At 39.5% G+C, this 16263-nt stretch overlaps 1 protein-coding gene across 1 annotated transcript; it reads left to right on the forward strand.

Moving 5' to 3' along the window:
* The first annotated feature begins 12132 nt into the window (after positions 1-12132).
* On the forward strand, positions 12133-13656 carry LOC112093319. The gene is made up of 2 exons (XM_024171500.1): positions 12133-12723; positions 13036-13656. Exons 1-2 carry the CDS (start codon positions 12133-12135, stop codon positions 13654-13656), a joined length of 1212 nt encoding a protein of 403 aa, XP_024027268.1.
* The last annotated feature ends 2607 nt before the right edge of the window (positions 13657-16263 follow it).

The following is a 16263-nucleotide window of genomic DNA, read 5'->3' on the forward strand; positions in this document are numbered from 1 at the left end:
GCCCTCTTGAACCTTCTCACGAACTAAGTGACAATCGATTTCGATATGCTTCGTTCGTTCATGGAAGACCGGATTTGAGGCAATGTGTAAAGCAGCTTGGTTATCACAGAACAACATGACCGGTTGAAGATGTTTGATTCCCAAGTCCTTCAAAACATTCTTTAACCAAGTAATTTCACAACATGTAGTGGCCATTGAGCGATACTCTGCCTCGGCAGTTGATCGAGCCACCGTAGTCTGCTTCTTTGTTTTCCAGGAAATGGGTGATTGTCCAAGAAATACGCAATACCCTGTCACAGATCTTCTTATGTCTTTGCAGCGTGCCCAATCCGCATCACAAAAAGCCTTTAATTGAAGTGTACTTGTGGTGGGTAGTAGAATACCTTGTCCTGGTGTTTGCTTCAAGTATCTAAGGACTCTATGTGCTGCCTCAAGATGTGGTACACGTGGTTTGTCCATAAATTGACTTAAAACATGGACGGCATAGACCAAGTCTGGTCTAGTGATGGTCAAATAGATCAATCTTCCTACAAGGCGCCTATACAACAAAGGATCACTCAGAAGGTCTCCATTGGATTGTGTAAGAGCCAAGTTTTGGTCCATAGGAAACCTTGCTGGTTTAGCTCCCAAAAATCCAACATCTTCTAGTATCTCCAACGCATATTTCCTTTGAGAGAGAGAAATGCCTTTTGAGCATCTTGCCACTTCGATGCCCAAGAAGTATTTGAGTTGACCAAGATCCTTGAGTTTGAATTGCTTGGATAAGAACTGCTTTGAATCTTCAATTTGTTGCAGATTGTTGCCTGCTAAAATCACATCATCAACATAAACAAGGATTGCCGTAAAACTACCTTTATGGGATTGGACGAATAGTGAGTAGTCTGCCTTTGATTGCTGAAAACCAGCACTCTTGAGGGCTAAAAATAGCTTCAAAAACCATTGTCTAGAAGCTTGTTTCAAGCCATATAATGATTTATTAAGTTTGCATACTCGAGTCTCCCCCTTTCGTCCGAATCCAGGAGGTAGTGACATGTATACATCTTCATCAAGATCACCATGCAAGAACGCATTGTTGACATCAAGTTGGTGAAGATGCCATCCTTGAATAGCAGAAACACTAAGTAGTACACGCACAGTAACTAGCTTGGCAACCGGAGCAAAAGTCTCTCGATAATCAAGTCCTTCAATCTGGCTATATCCTTTGGCAACCAAACGAGCCTTGTAACGCTCTACGATTCCGTCAGATTTAAGCTTCACCTTGTATACCCATTTACATCCTATGGGTTTCTTGCCAGGTGGGAGAGGCATAAGTGTCCATGTATGGTTTGCTTGGAGAGCTTGAATTTCATCGCGCATGGCTATGCGCCATTGAGGATCCTTCATGGCCTGTAAGAAACTAGTTGGTTCTTTTGTAATGGTTAAGGAGGTGGCAAAAGTTTTATGAGAGGTAGATAAACGATCATAGGAAAGTACTTGAGACAGGCTGTATGGCATACCTGAATTTGTGACCACGTTAGAGGCAGATGATGGCCCAGGCCGAGACGGGAGGGGTGCTTCCACATGAAAATTCTGAAGGAAAGTGGGTCGTTTGGTTGGTCTTGTGGAATGACGACGGTAGACTAGGAGAAACCATATGATGAGAGTTATTTTCAATATTTTCAAGCTCATGATTCTCTGATGGAGTATGTGTTGGTGTTTCAGTGGGACTTTGTGGTATGGTAAGATCATCATGAAAAATAGAATCATTAGGAGTAGGAATTATGGGACTTTCAATGGCAGCGGAAGTGTGTTGAAAAGGAAACTCTTTTTCGAAGAAAGTAACATCACGAGACACAAAAACCTTGCGAAGCTCAAGATCGTAGACTCGGTATCCCTTTTTTCCATAAGGATAACCAAGAAAAATGCAACGGGTTGCACGTTTGTCAAATTTGGATGGCTTTTGGGCATGAGTGGAAGCAAAACACAAACATCCAAATACTCGTAAATGTGAGTAATTGGGTGTTAAATTAAAGAGCCGTTCATAAGGTGTTTTCCTTGCAAAACTGGTGTAGGTGTGCGGTTTATAAGGTATGCAGCAGTCAAAATAGCATCCCCCCAAAAGATTTTTGGGAGATGGGCTTGAAAGAGCAAAGCTCGTGCCATGTTTAGCAAGTGTCTATGTTTGCGTTCAGCCACACCATTTTGTTGCGGAGTGTCAACACAACTAGTTTGATGGAGAATCCCTTTGGACAAATAATAGTCTATAAGTGTAAACTCAAGGCCATTATCACTACGTACAACCTTAACTTTGGAAGAGAATTGAGTTTCAACCATATTAATGAAATTTATTAGGTGAATTGGAGTTTCTGATTTGTAACGCATCAAGTAAACCCATGTGCATCTAGTAAAATCATCAACTATGGTGAGAAAATACCGAGCCCCAGAAATAGAAACAACGTGATAACCACCCCAAATATCAACATGTAATTTCTCAAAATATGATTGACTAGAAATTTTACTCAATGAAAAAGGCAATCTGGTTTGTTTTGCTAAGGGACAAACCAAACAATTATGGGTAATGCAAAATTTATTCTTGTCCAAAAAGGGAAATAACACAGATACTTTATTTGAAGGATGGCCAAGGCGTTGATGCCAAGGGACGGATGAAGAGGAAATGATTGAATTGCATGAGGCTTTATGTGGCTGATCAAGGTAGTAGAGTCCCTCCCGTCCAGTTCCCGTCCCAATCATCTTCCCCGAGCGTAGGTCCTGTATCACACAAAAATGAGTAAGGAATATGGTTGTACAAAAGGAGTAGTGAGCAATTTTGCTTATGGAAATGAGGTTTAATTGAAAGATTGGGACACACAAAACATTATCAAGAACCAAACTGGATGAGAACACAACTTGACCAACATGTGTGACATTTACAAGAGAGCCATCCGGTAGTTCTACTGTTTTATTCTTAACAGCCTTTGAAGTTGTGAGCAATTCAGGGCTAAAAACGATATGATCAGTTGCTCCACTATTAAGGATCCATGTGGTTTTCTTACCTTGAGAAGAAAAGCAAAGAGCTTTACCTGAAAGTTCATCATGAGTTGAGGGATTACCCACGTGATTTGCCATGGAAGACTTGTTGTTGCTAAGCATACGCAGGATTTGTTGGCACTGCTCTTGAGTGAAAGGGAAGGAATTAGATATTTCATTCTTCTCGGCTTGTTGTGGAGCAGCAAATTGATTGCCTCGGTTTGTTGTGGAGGTTTGGAATGATTGATCTGATTCTGCCTTCTTGAGTTTTCGACAAAAGTCAATCGTGTGGCCCTTCCATCCACAATAAGTACACTTTAAATGTGCCCGGCAATTCTCTGCACTATGTCCTTCTTTTCCACATTTTCCACATTTGTAATTACTGCCTTTCTTGTTTAAATCCTTGACCGCAAATGCTGCTGCCTCAGACTGACCTGTACTCTTTCCTGCAGATACGTCTCGTTGTCGTTCATGTCTGAGAACAAGAGAATAAGCCTTACTGACCTTGGGCAAAGGATCCATCATCAACACCTGTCCGCGTGTCATGGTAAAGGATTCAGTTAATCCCATGAGAAACTTTATGGTTTTCTGTGTTTCTCGATAAGATAACTCCTCCTTCATAGTTCCACAATGGCAGGCTGGAATAGGGAAAAGAACATCCCTCTCATCCCATAATCCTTTGAGTTTGGTAAAGTAGGGGCCAACAGACATGGTCCCTTGAACACAATCACGTATCTCATTTTCAATATGAAAGAGTTGGACGCTGTTTACTTGAGAGAATCGTTCCCGCAACTCATTCCAAACTGCTTGTGCTCCATCACAATAGAACACGCTGGCTGCAATTTCCTTGGAGATCGAACTCAATATCCAAGTCTTGACAAGATTGTCACAACGAATCCATTGCTGCAACTCGTCCCCTGCATCATCGTTTGGTCGTTTCATCGATCCGTCAACAAAGCCAAATTTGTTTTTGACCATTAAGGCCATAGTCATGGAGTGGTTCCATGTGCTATAGTTCTCCTCAGTGAGAAGTTGTGATACAAGAACCAACCCAGGCTGATCTGAATGGTGAAGATACAGTGGGTGATTGGGGTTGTTAAGTTTGGATGCCATGCTTGATTGAGTTGGCTTCTCTGGGTTGTTCTGATCTCCCATGGTTTGAATATTGTTTATCGGAATGGACGATCAATTGGAAGAAAAGTTGCTGTAATGGGCAGAGTTTTCAGGCCACCAAGATTCGACGCTCTGATACCATAATAAGAAGGTATTTTGGTGAAAAATGATATGCTGTGTATTTCAACAGTAAAAGAATACATCTTTATACACGATTCTATACAATTTAGATCCTATTTTAATGCCTATAAATTAACTCTGATTTTACTAAAATGGTAACAAACTAATTGAGTTAATATACAATATTTGCTTTCCTATTTTACTTGATTGTCTTCAACACTGCGTTGCATTGATTTTTCCCCCTTACGCCCATGTGGAGCCCTAAGGCTCATTTCTTTCTTTTCATTTCTGCTCCCCGCCGCTATTGGGCCCCTCATTCTTTTTTTTTTGTCCTCTTCGTGTGATTCTTCTTTCTCGCTTTGTTTTGGCCGGCATGCTGTGCCTCATCCTTTGGGGTTTTGGAGTGTTGATTCTATTACTGGGATTTGGGTGGAATTCTGGGGATTTTATCCCTTTCCCTTTTGGATTCTTCTGTCGTTTTTGATTTCTCTGGTGATTTGTCTGTAAATGGAGTCCTGGCCTCTTTTGGTTTTTGGGTTTGCTTATTCTTCCTCTTTTTTGCTCGATTTCTCTATTTCGTTCGGTGATTTCTCTGTAAATGGAGCTGTAGGGTCTTTTGTTTTTTTTTTTTTTTGTATTTCTTCATTTCGGATGCTCCTCTCGCTTATTTTTGTTGCACGATGTGTATTTCTCCTTTGATTCATGCCATTCTGGATAATTTTTTCCTTTTTTTCTTTTGTCTTCTTTGGTGGTTTTTATTTATTTTCTCCCTGTGTAAATGGAGCTGTAGGGTCTTTTGTTTTTTTTTTATTTCTTCATTTCGGATGCTCCTCTCGCTTATTTTTGTTGCACGATGTGTATTTCTCCTTTGATTCATGCCATTTTGGATAAATTTTTCCTTTTTTTCTTTTGTCTTCTTTGGTGGTTTTTATTTATTTTCTCCCTGTGATTTTGGCGGATGCTGTCCTGATTCATTTGGACTTTGGTGCAGGTTTTTTTACATTTTCCTGTCTTATATATCTGGGTTTGGATTGTTTTTTTTTTCTTTTTTCCTTCTGCCTTCTTTGCCTGTTTTTATTTGTGTTTTTGGTTTCTTTTCGTCCTGTGATTTTAGTTGCCGCTGTCCTCCTTCATTTTGGTTTTGGTGCAGGTTTTTTCGATTCATCTACATTTTGGTGGAGGCTTCTTCGATTTTCCTGGTTTGCCTTTATGTTTGTTTAATTGTTGATTTTAGCTTCAACTTTCAGTTTTTTTACGCTTTTGGAGGACTGCATGTTTTGTGCTCTTTTTCTTTCTTCGTGATTTTATTGCTTTTCCCACTGGTTTTGGTACTTATTTTCTTCTGTCGCTGGTCTGTTTAAATTTTTCAATATTTATATAAATGTGTTATAATTTTGTAGTGGTTGACGGGTACAATTTTTGAAAAATTTTTGTGTGCTGCTTTATTTATCCCCTCGATTGATTATTTTCTTCAAAAAGACGCTTCTATACAGATGGTTCCATGTTTTTTTTTTTAAATTTATCTTGGTCTTCTTTTTTACCGATTTATTGTCTTCACGATTCGTGTTGTGGACGGCATGCCACCTTGCTTAATTGTACTCATTTTGCTGCAGATGCATTAAATGAATCCATGATTTTTCTGAATTATCTGTAACAGTTAAAAAGGCAACGAAAAAATATATTATCAATTTTTTCCTTTTTATTTCTTTCCGTTTCCCTTCCTTTGATTTGATTATTATACTGATATTATATTTCTTTCTCCTTTTTCTTATTATAAATTACCTCTTTCTTTTATTGTTTAAAATTAGGGAATTTTTGTTTACTCTTTTTCCTTTCTCTTATTGCAAATTAAGTCCTACCTTTATTACTTAAAATTGGTAAATTTCTTCCCTATTATTTCTATCCACCGACTTTCAACTTTTACGTGTGATGTTATTAGGGGCTGTGAACTGTTTACATTTCTTCTCTCTGCTCTTTATCTATAAATGCTGCTGCACCTGAAATTACCACCTATGCTTCTGTTTTCTTTCCCTGCATTTTAGACTTATCATCTACACCTCTGTTTTTTTCCCTTGCATTTCACCTCTTCCTCTCTCTATTTCACTTTCCATCATTTCCTACTTTGTTTCGTTATTCATCATTTACTGCCCTGTTTTTTTGTCCCCGTGTCTTTTTACTCGGTCTGCTTATACTCGGTTGGCTGATATCTCAGACTTAAGACAGTACTATCCCAGGTATTATCTATAAACCCTATCCATAACTTTTTAATTCCTCATACTGATATTAGATATATTGCTTTCCTCTGGTGGCACTAATTTTTGTCCTTTGCATTTTATTAGCTATATTTATTTCCCTTTATATTTCCTTACTATATAATGTTGATATGTTCACTCTTTCTTTATTTGTTTCTCACAAACTCATATATATATACATTTATTTAACGTATTTTACTTTTGGTAAGTTCTTTTTGTGGCAATGATGAGTATAATTAATATTTGCATGTTGAGTTCTATGTAAATTGTTCAAAGATTACTGTGAATATCTATTTCTTACTTAAAATTCAGCTTTTATTTATTGTTTTCTACAAAGCTTTCTAGATTTTTCAACCTTTTTTCTAAGTGGAAAAACTTATTCTGCACCCTTTTCCCTCTTGGTATTTACTGTTTTATTAAAAAACTGTTTATACATGTACTACCTCTGTTTTTCCACTACCGAGCCTTGGCTTTTCCATTTGAAAAAAAAACTTTCAAATTGTCCAATCTTTTCTGCTATTTACTATTTCATTCAGGACCTCTTTGTATATGCAATACCTTTCTTTTTCTGTTACTCACCTTCGGCTTCCTTATTCCATTCTTATCATTTCACACACAAAAACTTCCCTGCAGAGAAAAAAAAAAGCAAAAGACAGGCTTTATTATTTCATTCACTTCTCCTTATTCTATTCATCACCTTTTTATTCCTCTATTTGCTATTGTTTACTATCTCTTTTTTCTGTACTTTTCTTATTTTATTTCATCATATAATCTATGTTACACTATGCCTCTTATGTTGTTTTCTCCCTTTTTTTGGCTTTGTATTTAATTCACTTGGTACTCTTTGAACAACTTTATATCTTACTCAAGTTATCTATTTTGTGTCACATGCAAATTTAATTTGTGTGATAGATACAATATGTCATCCCTTTGTGTAGTTGCCTTTGTAGGCAGCCACAATGTATTTGTCACACATTGCTGAAAAGATTAAATACCTGAGCTACCACTTACATAAAGATACTATCATATTTATGTTTATTTATTTTTCAGTCCTTTTTTTTTCTTTCCCTTGCACTCGCTACTTTATTTAGTCACTTATTTTTTTATTTCTATTTCAAAAGGTTTTTTACTTTTTTTTATTCATTATGTTATTCCTTCACTGAAGACTATTGTTGATATTTGGTGCTCATATGCACCGCTTTACCCAAAATCTGAGCCTTTCACCTACTATTATCAATCTCTGCCCATAACTTTTAAACTTTTTATATTGATATTCTATCTATGACTTTGCTAAAGTAGTATTGATCTTTGTTGTTAACGTTTCATTATTTCATTCCATTCTTTGTTTTATTTGCCTTATACATGATGTTCATATATTCAATTCCTTTTTTTCTTCTTACTGTTCACGTGGGCTCAATTCACTGTTTTTTCTACAGTGAAATGACGCTTTTGGCCTCGATTTTATGCTCCCTTCATTGTCTGGCACAAGGGCATTTTGGTCTTTTGAGTGTCGTTGGTTTTTTTTTTCTTTTTGCCTTTTCTTTTCCTTCATTTGCGTTTTTTTCCCTTTTTGTTTTTCTTTTTCCTTTCATTTGCGCCTCTTTCTTTTTATGTTCCACTGTGCTTCTTTTCGGTTCTTTCGTGCTCTTAGGAATCCTGGATTTCTCGCTTTTTGCTCTCAATGTTTTCGTTTCATTAGTCTCATTTAGCTATAAATTTTAGGATTCTATGCATTTTTGCTCTATTTGTTTGCTCTATTTGTTTGCTCCGTTCGGTTTGGTCCCAAATTTAGGGCTTTTGTTTTTCCTTTTCTATGGGTTCCTTTCCTACTTTGGGTTGGCTTTGGGGTTCTCATTGCCTCCTGTGAATTTATGTTGGTTTTGTTCTCATTTTCGTCTCACTTAGGTTGAAAATTTGAGGGATTTTATGGATTTTTTCTTTGTTCATTCTTTTCTTTTGATTTGACTGAAAATTTGGGGCTTTTATCTGTTTTTTCTTCTATGTTCCTCGGCTACTTCGATTTGTGATTTATGTCCGCCTTTCTTTCCGTTTTTGGTGCAGGCCTCTCAAATTTTTTTCTGTTACTTATAATTTTGTTCCAGTGCATGTTTTCCCCTTAATTTTGTTCGGTTTTTTCTCATTTATTTTTTCCCGTCCCTTTTTTTTCCTTTGTTTTTTTACATGATTGGTTTCTTAATATCTAATGTAATTTCCTGTTGAGTAATGCATATTGTTCTGTTGATTCAGGTCCTCCATCCTCTGCCTTCATGGATTTTTTGTCGCAGGACAGCTGTTTGCAAGGCTGGAATTTCTTTTGCCCCCTTTTCTGCGGCGTACAGGTAATCTCAGATTTTTTCTGTTTCATTTGTTGATATGCTGTGTTGTGGTGCATATATTACTGATTTGTTTTGCTAGCTTCATTGTTTGTTCTCATTTCATTGTAAAAATATAAAATGATTTGCCAATTGTCTATAATCTCATTCGGCCCCTTTTCTCTTACAATAACCAGTGTATTGGTTTTGTGATTTAATTAACAAATTTAAATTTTTTACCATCTGTAAATCGACTACGCCCTATTACGTGTTGTGTTATTATACGTTGCTTACTGTTCACACATGCTTTTGGCCTCTTTATTTATGAAGAGTGTTGCTTTGGATTCATTCATTGTGCTTCTCCAATTCCTTTCTCTTGCTCTTGTCAGTTTTTCTCCTCTATTTTATCCTTCATCATTTACTGCTTTGTTCCACCCATGATCATTTACTATTGTGCTCTTTTATACTCTTTTACCTTTGACTGCCTATCCTTATCATTGTTTCATTTCTGATCATTTACTCCTTCATTCCATTTTTCATCATTTACTGTCTTGTTTTCCTATTTTTATGTCTGACCATCTCTGAGTTTCTCTGGTTTCCTGATATATCATAATTAAAGCAGTGTTTGGAGCGTTTCAGGTATGATTAATAGCCCTTGCCGATACTTTTTTGATGTTCTTTGCTGATATTGTATATATTCTTTTCATGTAGCATTATTGATATGTATTGTTTTTCTTTCATCATGGCTGTTGATGTATACCTTTATTGTTTAATTAGTATCTCTCATTCATGTACAATATTGGTAAAAGTGCTCCTTTATTAATAAATGTTGTCAATTTCTCTGGATTGTTTTTTTTTTGTCCTTTTTTCCCCTATCCTTTACTGCTTAAATATGCCTACGTATTTACTTGCCCTTTATTCATTTCTTAGCAACATACGTGCTTCATCTACCTCTCAGTAATATATTTATATACATGTCTTATATACATGTCTCTTAGTAATATTTCTTTTCACAGTTAATAAATGTTGCTAATATTGGTCTAACCATAGTATTCATGACTGTTCTATTGATAAATTTTAAAATTTATCACTTTTTATGAGCAAGATAATTACCCTAATATGTTTATCTCATATTCTTTATGTATACTAAGTCTTCTTATTTTTTCCTTCATTTGTTTCATGGCGATGATGATCAGAATTAAAGTCTCATATTTTGAGTTCTATATGATTTGTCCAGAGATTGCTGTTAATATAGTTTCTTTGTTTTTGACATTACCTCCTTCTTCCGAAGGCTGAGTCCTTCTTTTCCCATTCTATTTTTATACCATACAAACTCCTCATTTTTACTTGATTTCAAATTTTCCTATCTCTAGCTTCAATATTTGAATGGACTGCAAGGGACATTTACTTATCCATATAACGTAGTCCTTTTTTGTTTTCTTTTCTCCTGTTCTCCGCCCTTTAGCTTCAATATTACATTAGGTCTTTATAGTAAAACTTATTTACATGTATTATATATTAGTTTTTCTCCTTCCCTTTTTTTTTTCTTTTTTGTTTTACATTCTTAAGTTTTAAGCACTAACGTACACATTTATAGCTCTCATTGCTACAGATTCTATAATGCAATCACTATGTTGTTCTTTTCTTTGTTTTTCCTCTCTTTATGAAGATAATGTTTTTCATCCTCTTTAATTAAAGTGCGGACCCGACCTCTATTCTCTTTTCAATCTTCTTATCTACTTCCATCTCCTCAATTCTCTCTTCTGCTTTTTCTGATTTTTAATCTCATCATATTCTCTTAATTGGTCTCTGCTTTGCTACTGTTTTTTACATATCAAATAAAATCAAAGCTTTTTGCCCTTTCTTTTAATTCACCTAGTAGCCTTTGGACAAATTCATATTTTACTTCAGTCACTCATCTTTTGTGACATACTTTATAATTTGTGCAATGAATATAGTAACTTATTAATTTATGTATTTTTGTGCAGTTGTCCTTAGTTGGTAGCCACAAAATGTGCAGTTTCCCTTAGTAGGCAGCCATAAAAATACTATAGATAAATAAGTTTGCTTATTCATTGTACATTACTGAGAATATTAAATATCTGAACCATAATTGCTACATCAAAGATTACCTCCTTTCGAAGGCTGAGCCATCCTTTTCCCATTCTGTTTTTATACTATGCAAATTCCTCATTTTTACTTGATTTCAAATCTTCCTATCTCTAGCTTCAATATTTGAATGGATTGCAACGGACATTTACTTATCTATATAATAGTCCTTTTTACTCCTTTTTTCCTGTTCTCTGCCCTTTAGCTTCGATATTGCATTAGGTCTTTACAGTAAAACTTATTTACATGTATCATATATTGGTTTTTCTCATTTCCTTTATTTTATTTTTTATTTTTTTTACCTTCTTAAGTTTCAAGTATTGACGTACAGATTTGCAGCTCTCATTGCTGCAGATTTTATAATATAATCACTGTGTTATTTTTTTCTTTATTTTTTCTCTCTTTCTCAAGACAATGTTTTTCATCATCTTTAATTAAAGTGCAAAGCCGGCCTCTATTATCTTTTCAATCTTCTTATCTTCTATTAGGCCTCTTGTGACATTAGTGTATGCTAGGAGGAAGGGCAAGAAGGGTAATTGGCAGGAAACAGAGGAAACAGGGGAAAGGAGTGGGATTCGGGAATAAGTTGCTAGGTTGGCAGAGTTAGTTATGAGTGTGAGCAAAAAGGTATTTAGGCAGTAAGGTAGGGGGATGTGTGGGCTGTCTGGATTTTGAGTAATTTTCTATTTCAGACCTTGGAGGTTGGGAACCTCGAATTCTCCCATTTCTGTCGTCTCTCAGATACTTTCTAGTTTTCATTATTCCTGTAATTCTCTGTGGAGGAATTCACATCTCCTTGAGATTCTATTGGTTGAATTAATAAAAGGAAATCACCCAATTTTTCTAGCGAATTCGCTTGTTATTGTCTGTTATTCATTGAATTGTGCAGGAACGTAACAGTTTGATATTAGAGCTGGTCATCCATGGCAGACGCTTTCGGAGAGCAATTTCCAGGGGAAGAACTAGCTCGGCTCGAGCAGAGGATGAGAACATTTTACGAAGCCTTACAGATCGTGGAGGCGATGATGGAGCCACTCCCAAAACTTTAAGAAGACGTGGCTGAGTTTGGCGCCCATATGGGGGAAATGCAAGGGTCGGTGAGGAGGTTGGAGAACCTGCTTATTCGGTAGGCGGAGTTGCTCTAACGCAACCAGTAACCTCCCCCAAGGTTTGATGCAGGGCCTCAGCGGTTCCCTGACCTTCGCCGACCACCGCCGAACATGAGGCTGGTCTCGCCTCCTCCTCCTCCTCGCCACGAGGAACCTCGGCGATATGAATGTGAGAATCGTCAGGAGACACCTCCAATACCAAGGGGTCGAGCGGAGCACCGAGGAAGGCGGCTCGAGATGCCCTTGTTCCAAGGAGATGATCCCCAAGGTTGGGTGTTCAGGGCCGACCGGTATTTTGCCGTGAATGACGTGGAAGATGAGGAGAAGGTGATGGTAGCTTCGGTTTGTTTGGAGGGGCAAGCCCTGGGTTGGTTCCAATGCGCTGACGCGCAGAATCCGTTTCGATCTTGGCAGGAGCTCCGCGCGGCGGTGCTAAGGAGATTTGGCCGCGCCAGGGAAGTCGACCCGGTGGAGCAGTTGATGGCCCTTAGGCAGCGCATGTCGGTGGTAGAATACCGAGACGAGTTTGAGGTCACGGCAGCACATATGCACGGGGTTCCAAAGACCGTATTCAAGGGGGCCTTCCTCCATGGACTCAGGGAAGATATCCGGGCCGAACTAAAGTTGCATAGGCCCAATGGGCTGCATGAGATGATGGATCTGGCCCAGCAAGTGGAAGCCCGTAATGAGGCTGCCGACAGGGTTAGAAGAAATAGGATGGGCCGTGGGCCCAGAACTGAGAACTGGGGTCGGGTTAGGGAAATAACTGAAGGCCTTCACTCTAGGTCTTCACCGACAGAGGTCCCCCTTCGATCCAAACCACACCAGGGGGCAGCTCTAGGGTAAGGGGCCAGAACGGGGAGTGGCCTGGGGCCGACGTTGTCGACCGGTAATGCAGCGGCATATCGGCGGCTTACTGAGGAAGAAATCCAGCAATGGAGGGCCCAAGGACTCTGCTTTAAGTGCGATGAGAAGTTCCATCCGGGACACCGCTGCAAGAACCGGTAGCTTCAGGTACTCATCGTGGCGGAGGAAGGGGATAAACCAGGGGAGGACTGCGAGGAGGAACCCGAGCCTCTGGAGATGGACAACAAGGGGAAGGAGGTTCTAAACGTAAAGGTGGATTTGTCCCTGAATTCGATGCGGGGGATGTCTTCATCCAACACGAGGAAGCTCCGAGGATGGATTGGCGGACGGGAAATCGTGGCGCTAGTAGACAGCGGCGCCACCCATAGTTTCATCTCGAAACTGGTGGTGAAGGAGCTGCACCTGCCAATGGACTCCACGGTAAGCAACAATATCTTGGTTGGTAATGGAATGTGTGTCAAGCAAACAGGCGTGTGTTGGGGTGTTAGAGTCTGGATTCAGGGACATTTGGTAGAAGAGAATTTCTTCTCCTTCGAATTGGGTGGGGCAGACTTGGTGTTATGGGTGTCTTGGCTCAACACCCTCGGAAAGGTTCGGGCAGACTGGTCCAAATTTGTAATGAAATTCCGTGCTGGACCTACCTGGGTGGTGTGGAGAGGTGACCCGAGCCTGTGCTACGCACCAACCAAGATGCATTCTTTCGTCAGAACTTGGCCATCAGCAGGGGTGGGGGTATTGGTCGAGGTATGTGAACTCTCAGCACAGTAACCAGTAGAAGAGAGTGGAGAGGTGCCGACGGAAGTCAGGGCTATGGTCGAGAGCTTCGATGGGGTTTTTGATAAGCCCACAGGGTTGCCCCCACGTCGTAGGCGTGACCACCGAATTATCCTGAAAGAGGGTGCCGACCCACCCAACATCAGACCATACCATTTCCCGCAAGTTCAAAAAGGGGAAATTGAACGGCTAGTGACAGACATGATGGCCTAGGGTATCATACGACCAAGCTGCAGCCCTTATTCCAGCCCAGTCCTTTTAGTAAAAAAAAAAAAAACGGGAGTTAGCGCTTCTGCGTTGATTACCACGCCCTGAACCAAGTAACGGTTCCAGACAAGTTTTCGATCCCGATGATCGACGAGTTATTGGACGAACTCCATGGGGCGGTAGTTTTCTCCAAATTGGACTTGCGGGCTAGGTACCACCAAATTCGGGTGCATGAGGCCGACATTGAGAAAACGGCATTTCGAACCCACGAGGGTCACTATGAGTTTCTCGTCATGCCATTTGGCTTAACGAACGCGCCAGCCACATTCCAAGCCCTCATGAACTGCATCTTTCGGCAGTATCTCTGGAATTTTGTTCTTGTATTCTTTGACGACATATTGGTGTACAGCCGTAGTTGGGAGGAACATCGCCACCACCTTTCCATCGTCCTACAAGTGCTGCAGCAGGAACAATTGTTTGCCAATAAACAAAAATGTTGTTTCGGCCAGGCACAATTGGAATACTTAGGGCACATCATCTCTGCCCAGGGAGTGGCTGCCGACCCTTCTAAGATCGAAGCCATGACGACCTGGCCACCCTTGAGCAACGCTCGAGAGGTGAGGGGGTTTTTGGGGCTTACCGAGTATTATAGGAGGTTTGTTAAAGGATACGGGATGATGGCACAGCCACTAATGGAGTTGCTCAAAAAGATGGGGTTTAGGTGGACGGAAGATGCAAGCCGCGTGTTCGACGAGCTCAAGGCGGCCATGACACAAATCCCGGTTCTAGCCATGCCTGATTTTGTGAAGCAGTTTGTGGTCGAGATTGACGCGCCGGGGAGTGGATTGGGGGCGGTGTTAATGCAGGCGGATCGTCTAATTGTTTTTTTCAGTAAAGCGTTCGCTCCTGCCTCCCGTTTGACATCGGTGTATGAATGGGAACTCATGAGAGTGGTTTTAGCAGTCCAGAAATGGCGCCACTACCTCTTGGGATGACACTTTGTGGTCTGTACCGACCAGCAAAGCTTGAGGTTTCTAATGAGTCAATGCCAACTTCCTCCGGAGCAGCTGCGTTGGGTCTACAAATTGCTGGGGTGACTTTGAAGTGCAGTACAAGGTTGGGGCTTGTAACTAGGTGGCTGATGCACTGTCTTGTCGCAGGGACTGGCCTGAAATTTCCCTAGCGGCATTCACTGTACCACAAACATGGAATTTTGCAGCTATTCAAGAGGAGCAGCGCAACCAGCCCGAGTGGAGTGCCCTTATCTCTAAACTGGAACGAGGAGAGGAAATGGAAGGTCATTCTCTAAGGAACGGACTGTTGTTTTACAAGGATAGACTAGTTTTGGTTGAGGGATCTCCTTGGATAGCTCGGTTAGTGTGACACCCCTTATATACCATCTCCTTCAAATGTTTTAGTTCCTTGCTAACAATCATAGGGCGTGCCACAATCACTAACCTTCACCTGTCACTTATGTGAAAACTATGGTGTTTCTATTTTTTTTTTTTTTGCTTAAACAAAATTTCGTTAATACACCATTCCTATCAAGTTTTCTAGCTACAATTAAAATTATACAGTCATCCAAGGTTTATAAGTCTAACTCCAAAATATATATGTTTACAGACCCAAAATAATCTGTGTACAGCTTCTTTGGTTCAACCATATGTACAGCGGTCAACGAAGTCAACTCCCCTGCTTACTGTTCTGCTTTGTTCTTACCTTTACCTACAGCACAGAGCAAACTTTAATGAGCTACAAGCTCAGTAAGTAGAGCTACAATCACACAATCTTATTTTAACATGCTCACACATTGCAACATCATAGTAACTTATGCCAATCAATCTTACACTTTATGCACGTGCACTACATATCACTAGGGCCCTCCCGGTACTGCCGCCGGCTTTTTCACAATCTGGCCACATGCTAATATCTCAAATCACAATATCAGGTTCCCCGTCATCACCCACCTGGTTCGAGGGAACGGCCAGCGCATTCAAAACCACAATTTCTCAATATCACAATATAGTCTCTTCACAATCATACACATTGACAATATCATAAAAATTCATATAATGGCATACTAGACATTCCATAGAAAGTCTATTAAACAAAGTTTGTAAGTGCTGCAGAAAAGTCAAACTCCACTTACCTGCGTTGCTTAGCACAATCTGAGTTTAACCCTCTTTGTTTCCCTTGTTTGTTTTCCTTTTCACTGTTCAAAATAGACAAATTGGCCACCGTCATTAGAGCTCAATAGCTCAAGCATAAATCAGTTTCTAACTCATAATCACTTTTCCCTGAAATTTGAATTTCACTGATTCGTCCATCTTTAGAAGAAAATTCATAAGATATTCTTTTTGTCTTTAAAAATTCCAAAATTAACTTCAAAACAAA

This window comes from Morus notabilis, unplaced genomic scaffold (assembly GCF_000414095.1).
Source record: "Morus notabilis unplaced genomic scaffold, ASM41409v2 Scaffold302, whole genome shotgun sequence".
NCBI lineage: Eukaryota > Viridiplantae > Streptophyta > Magnoliopsida > Rosales > Moraceae > Morus > Morus notabilis.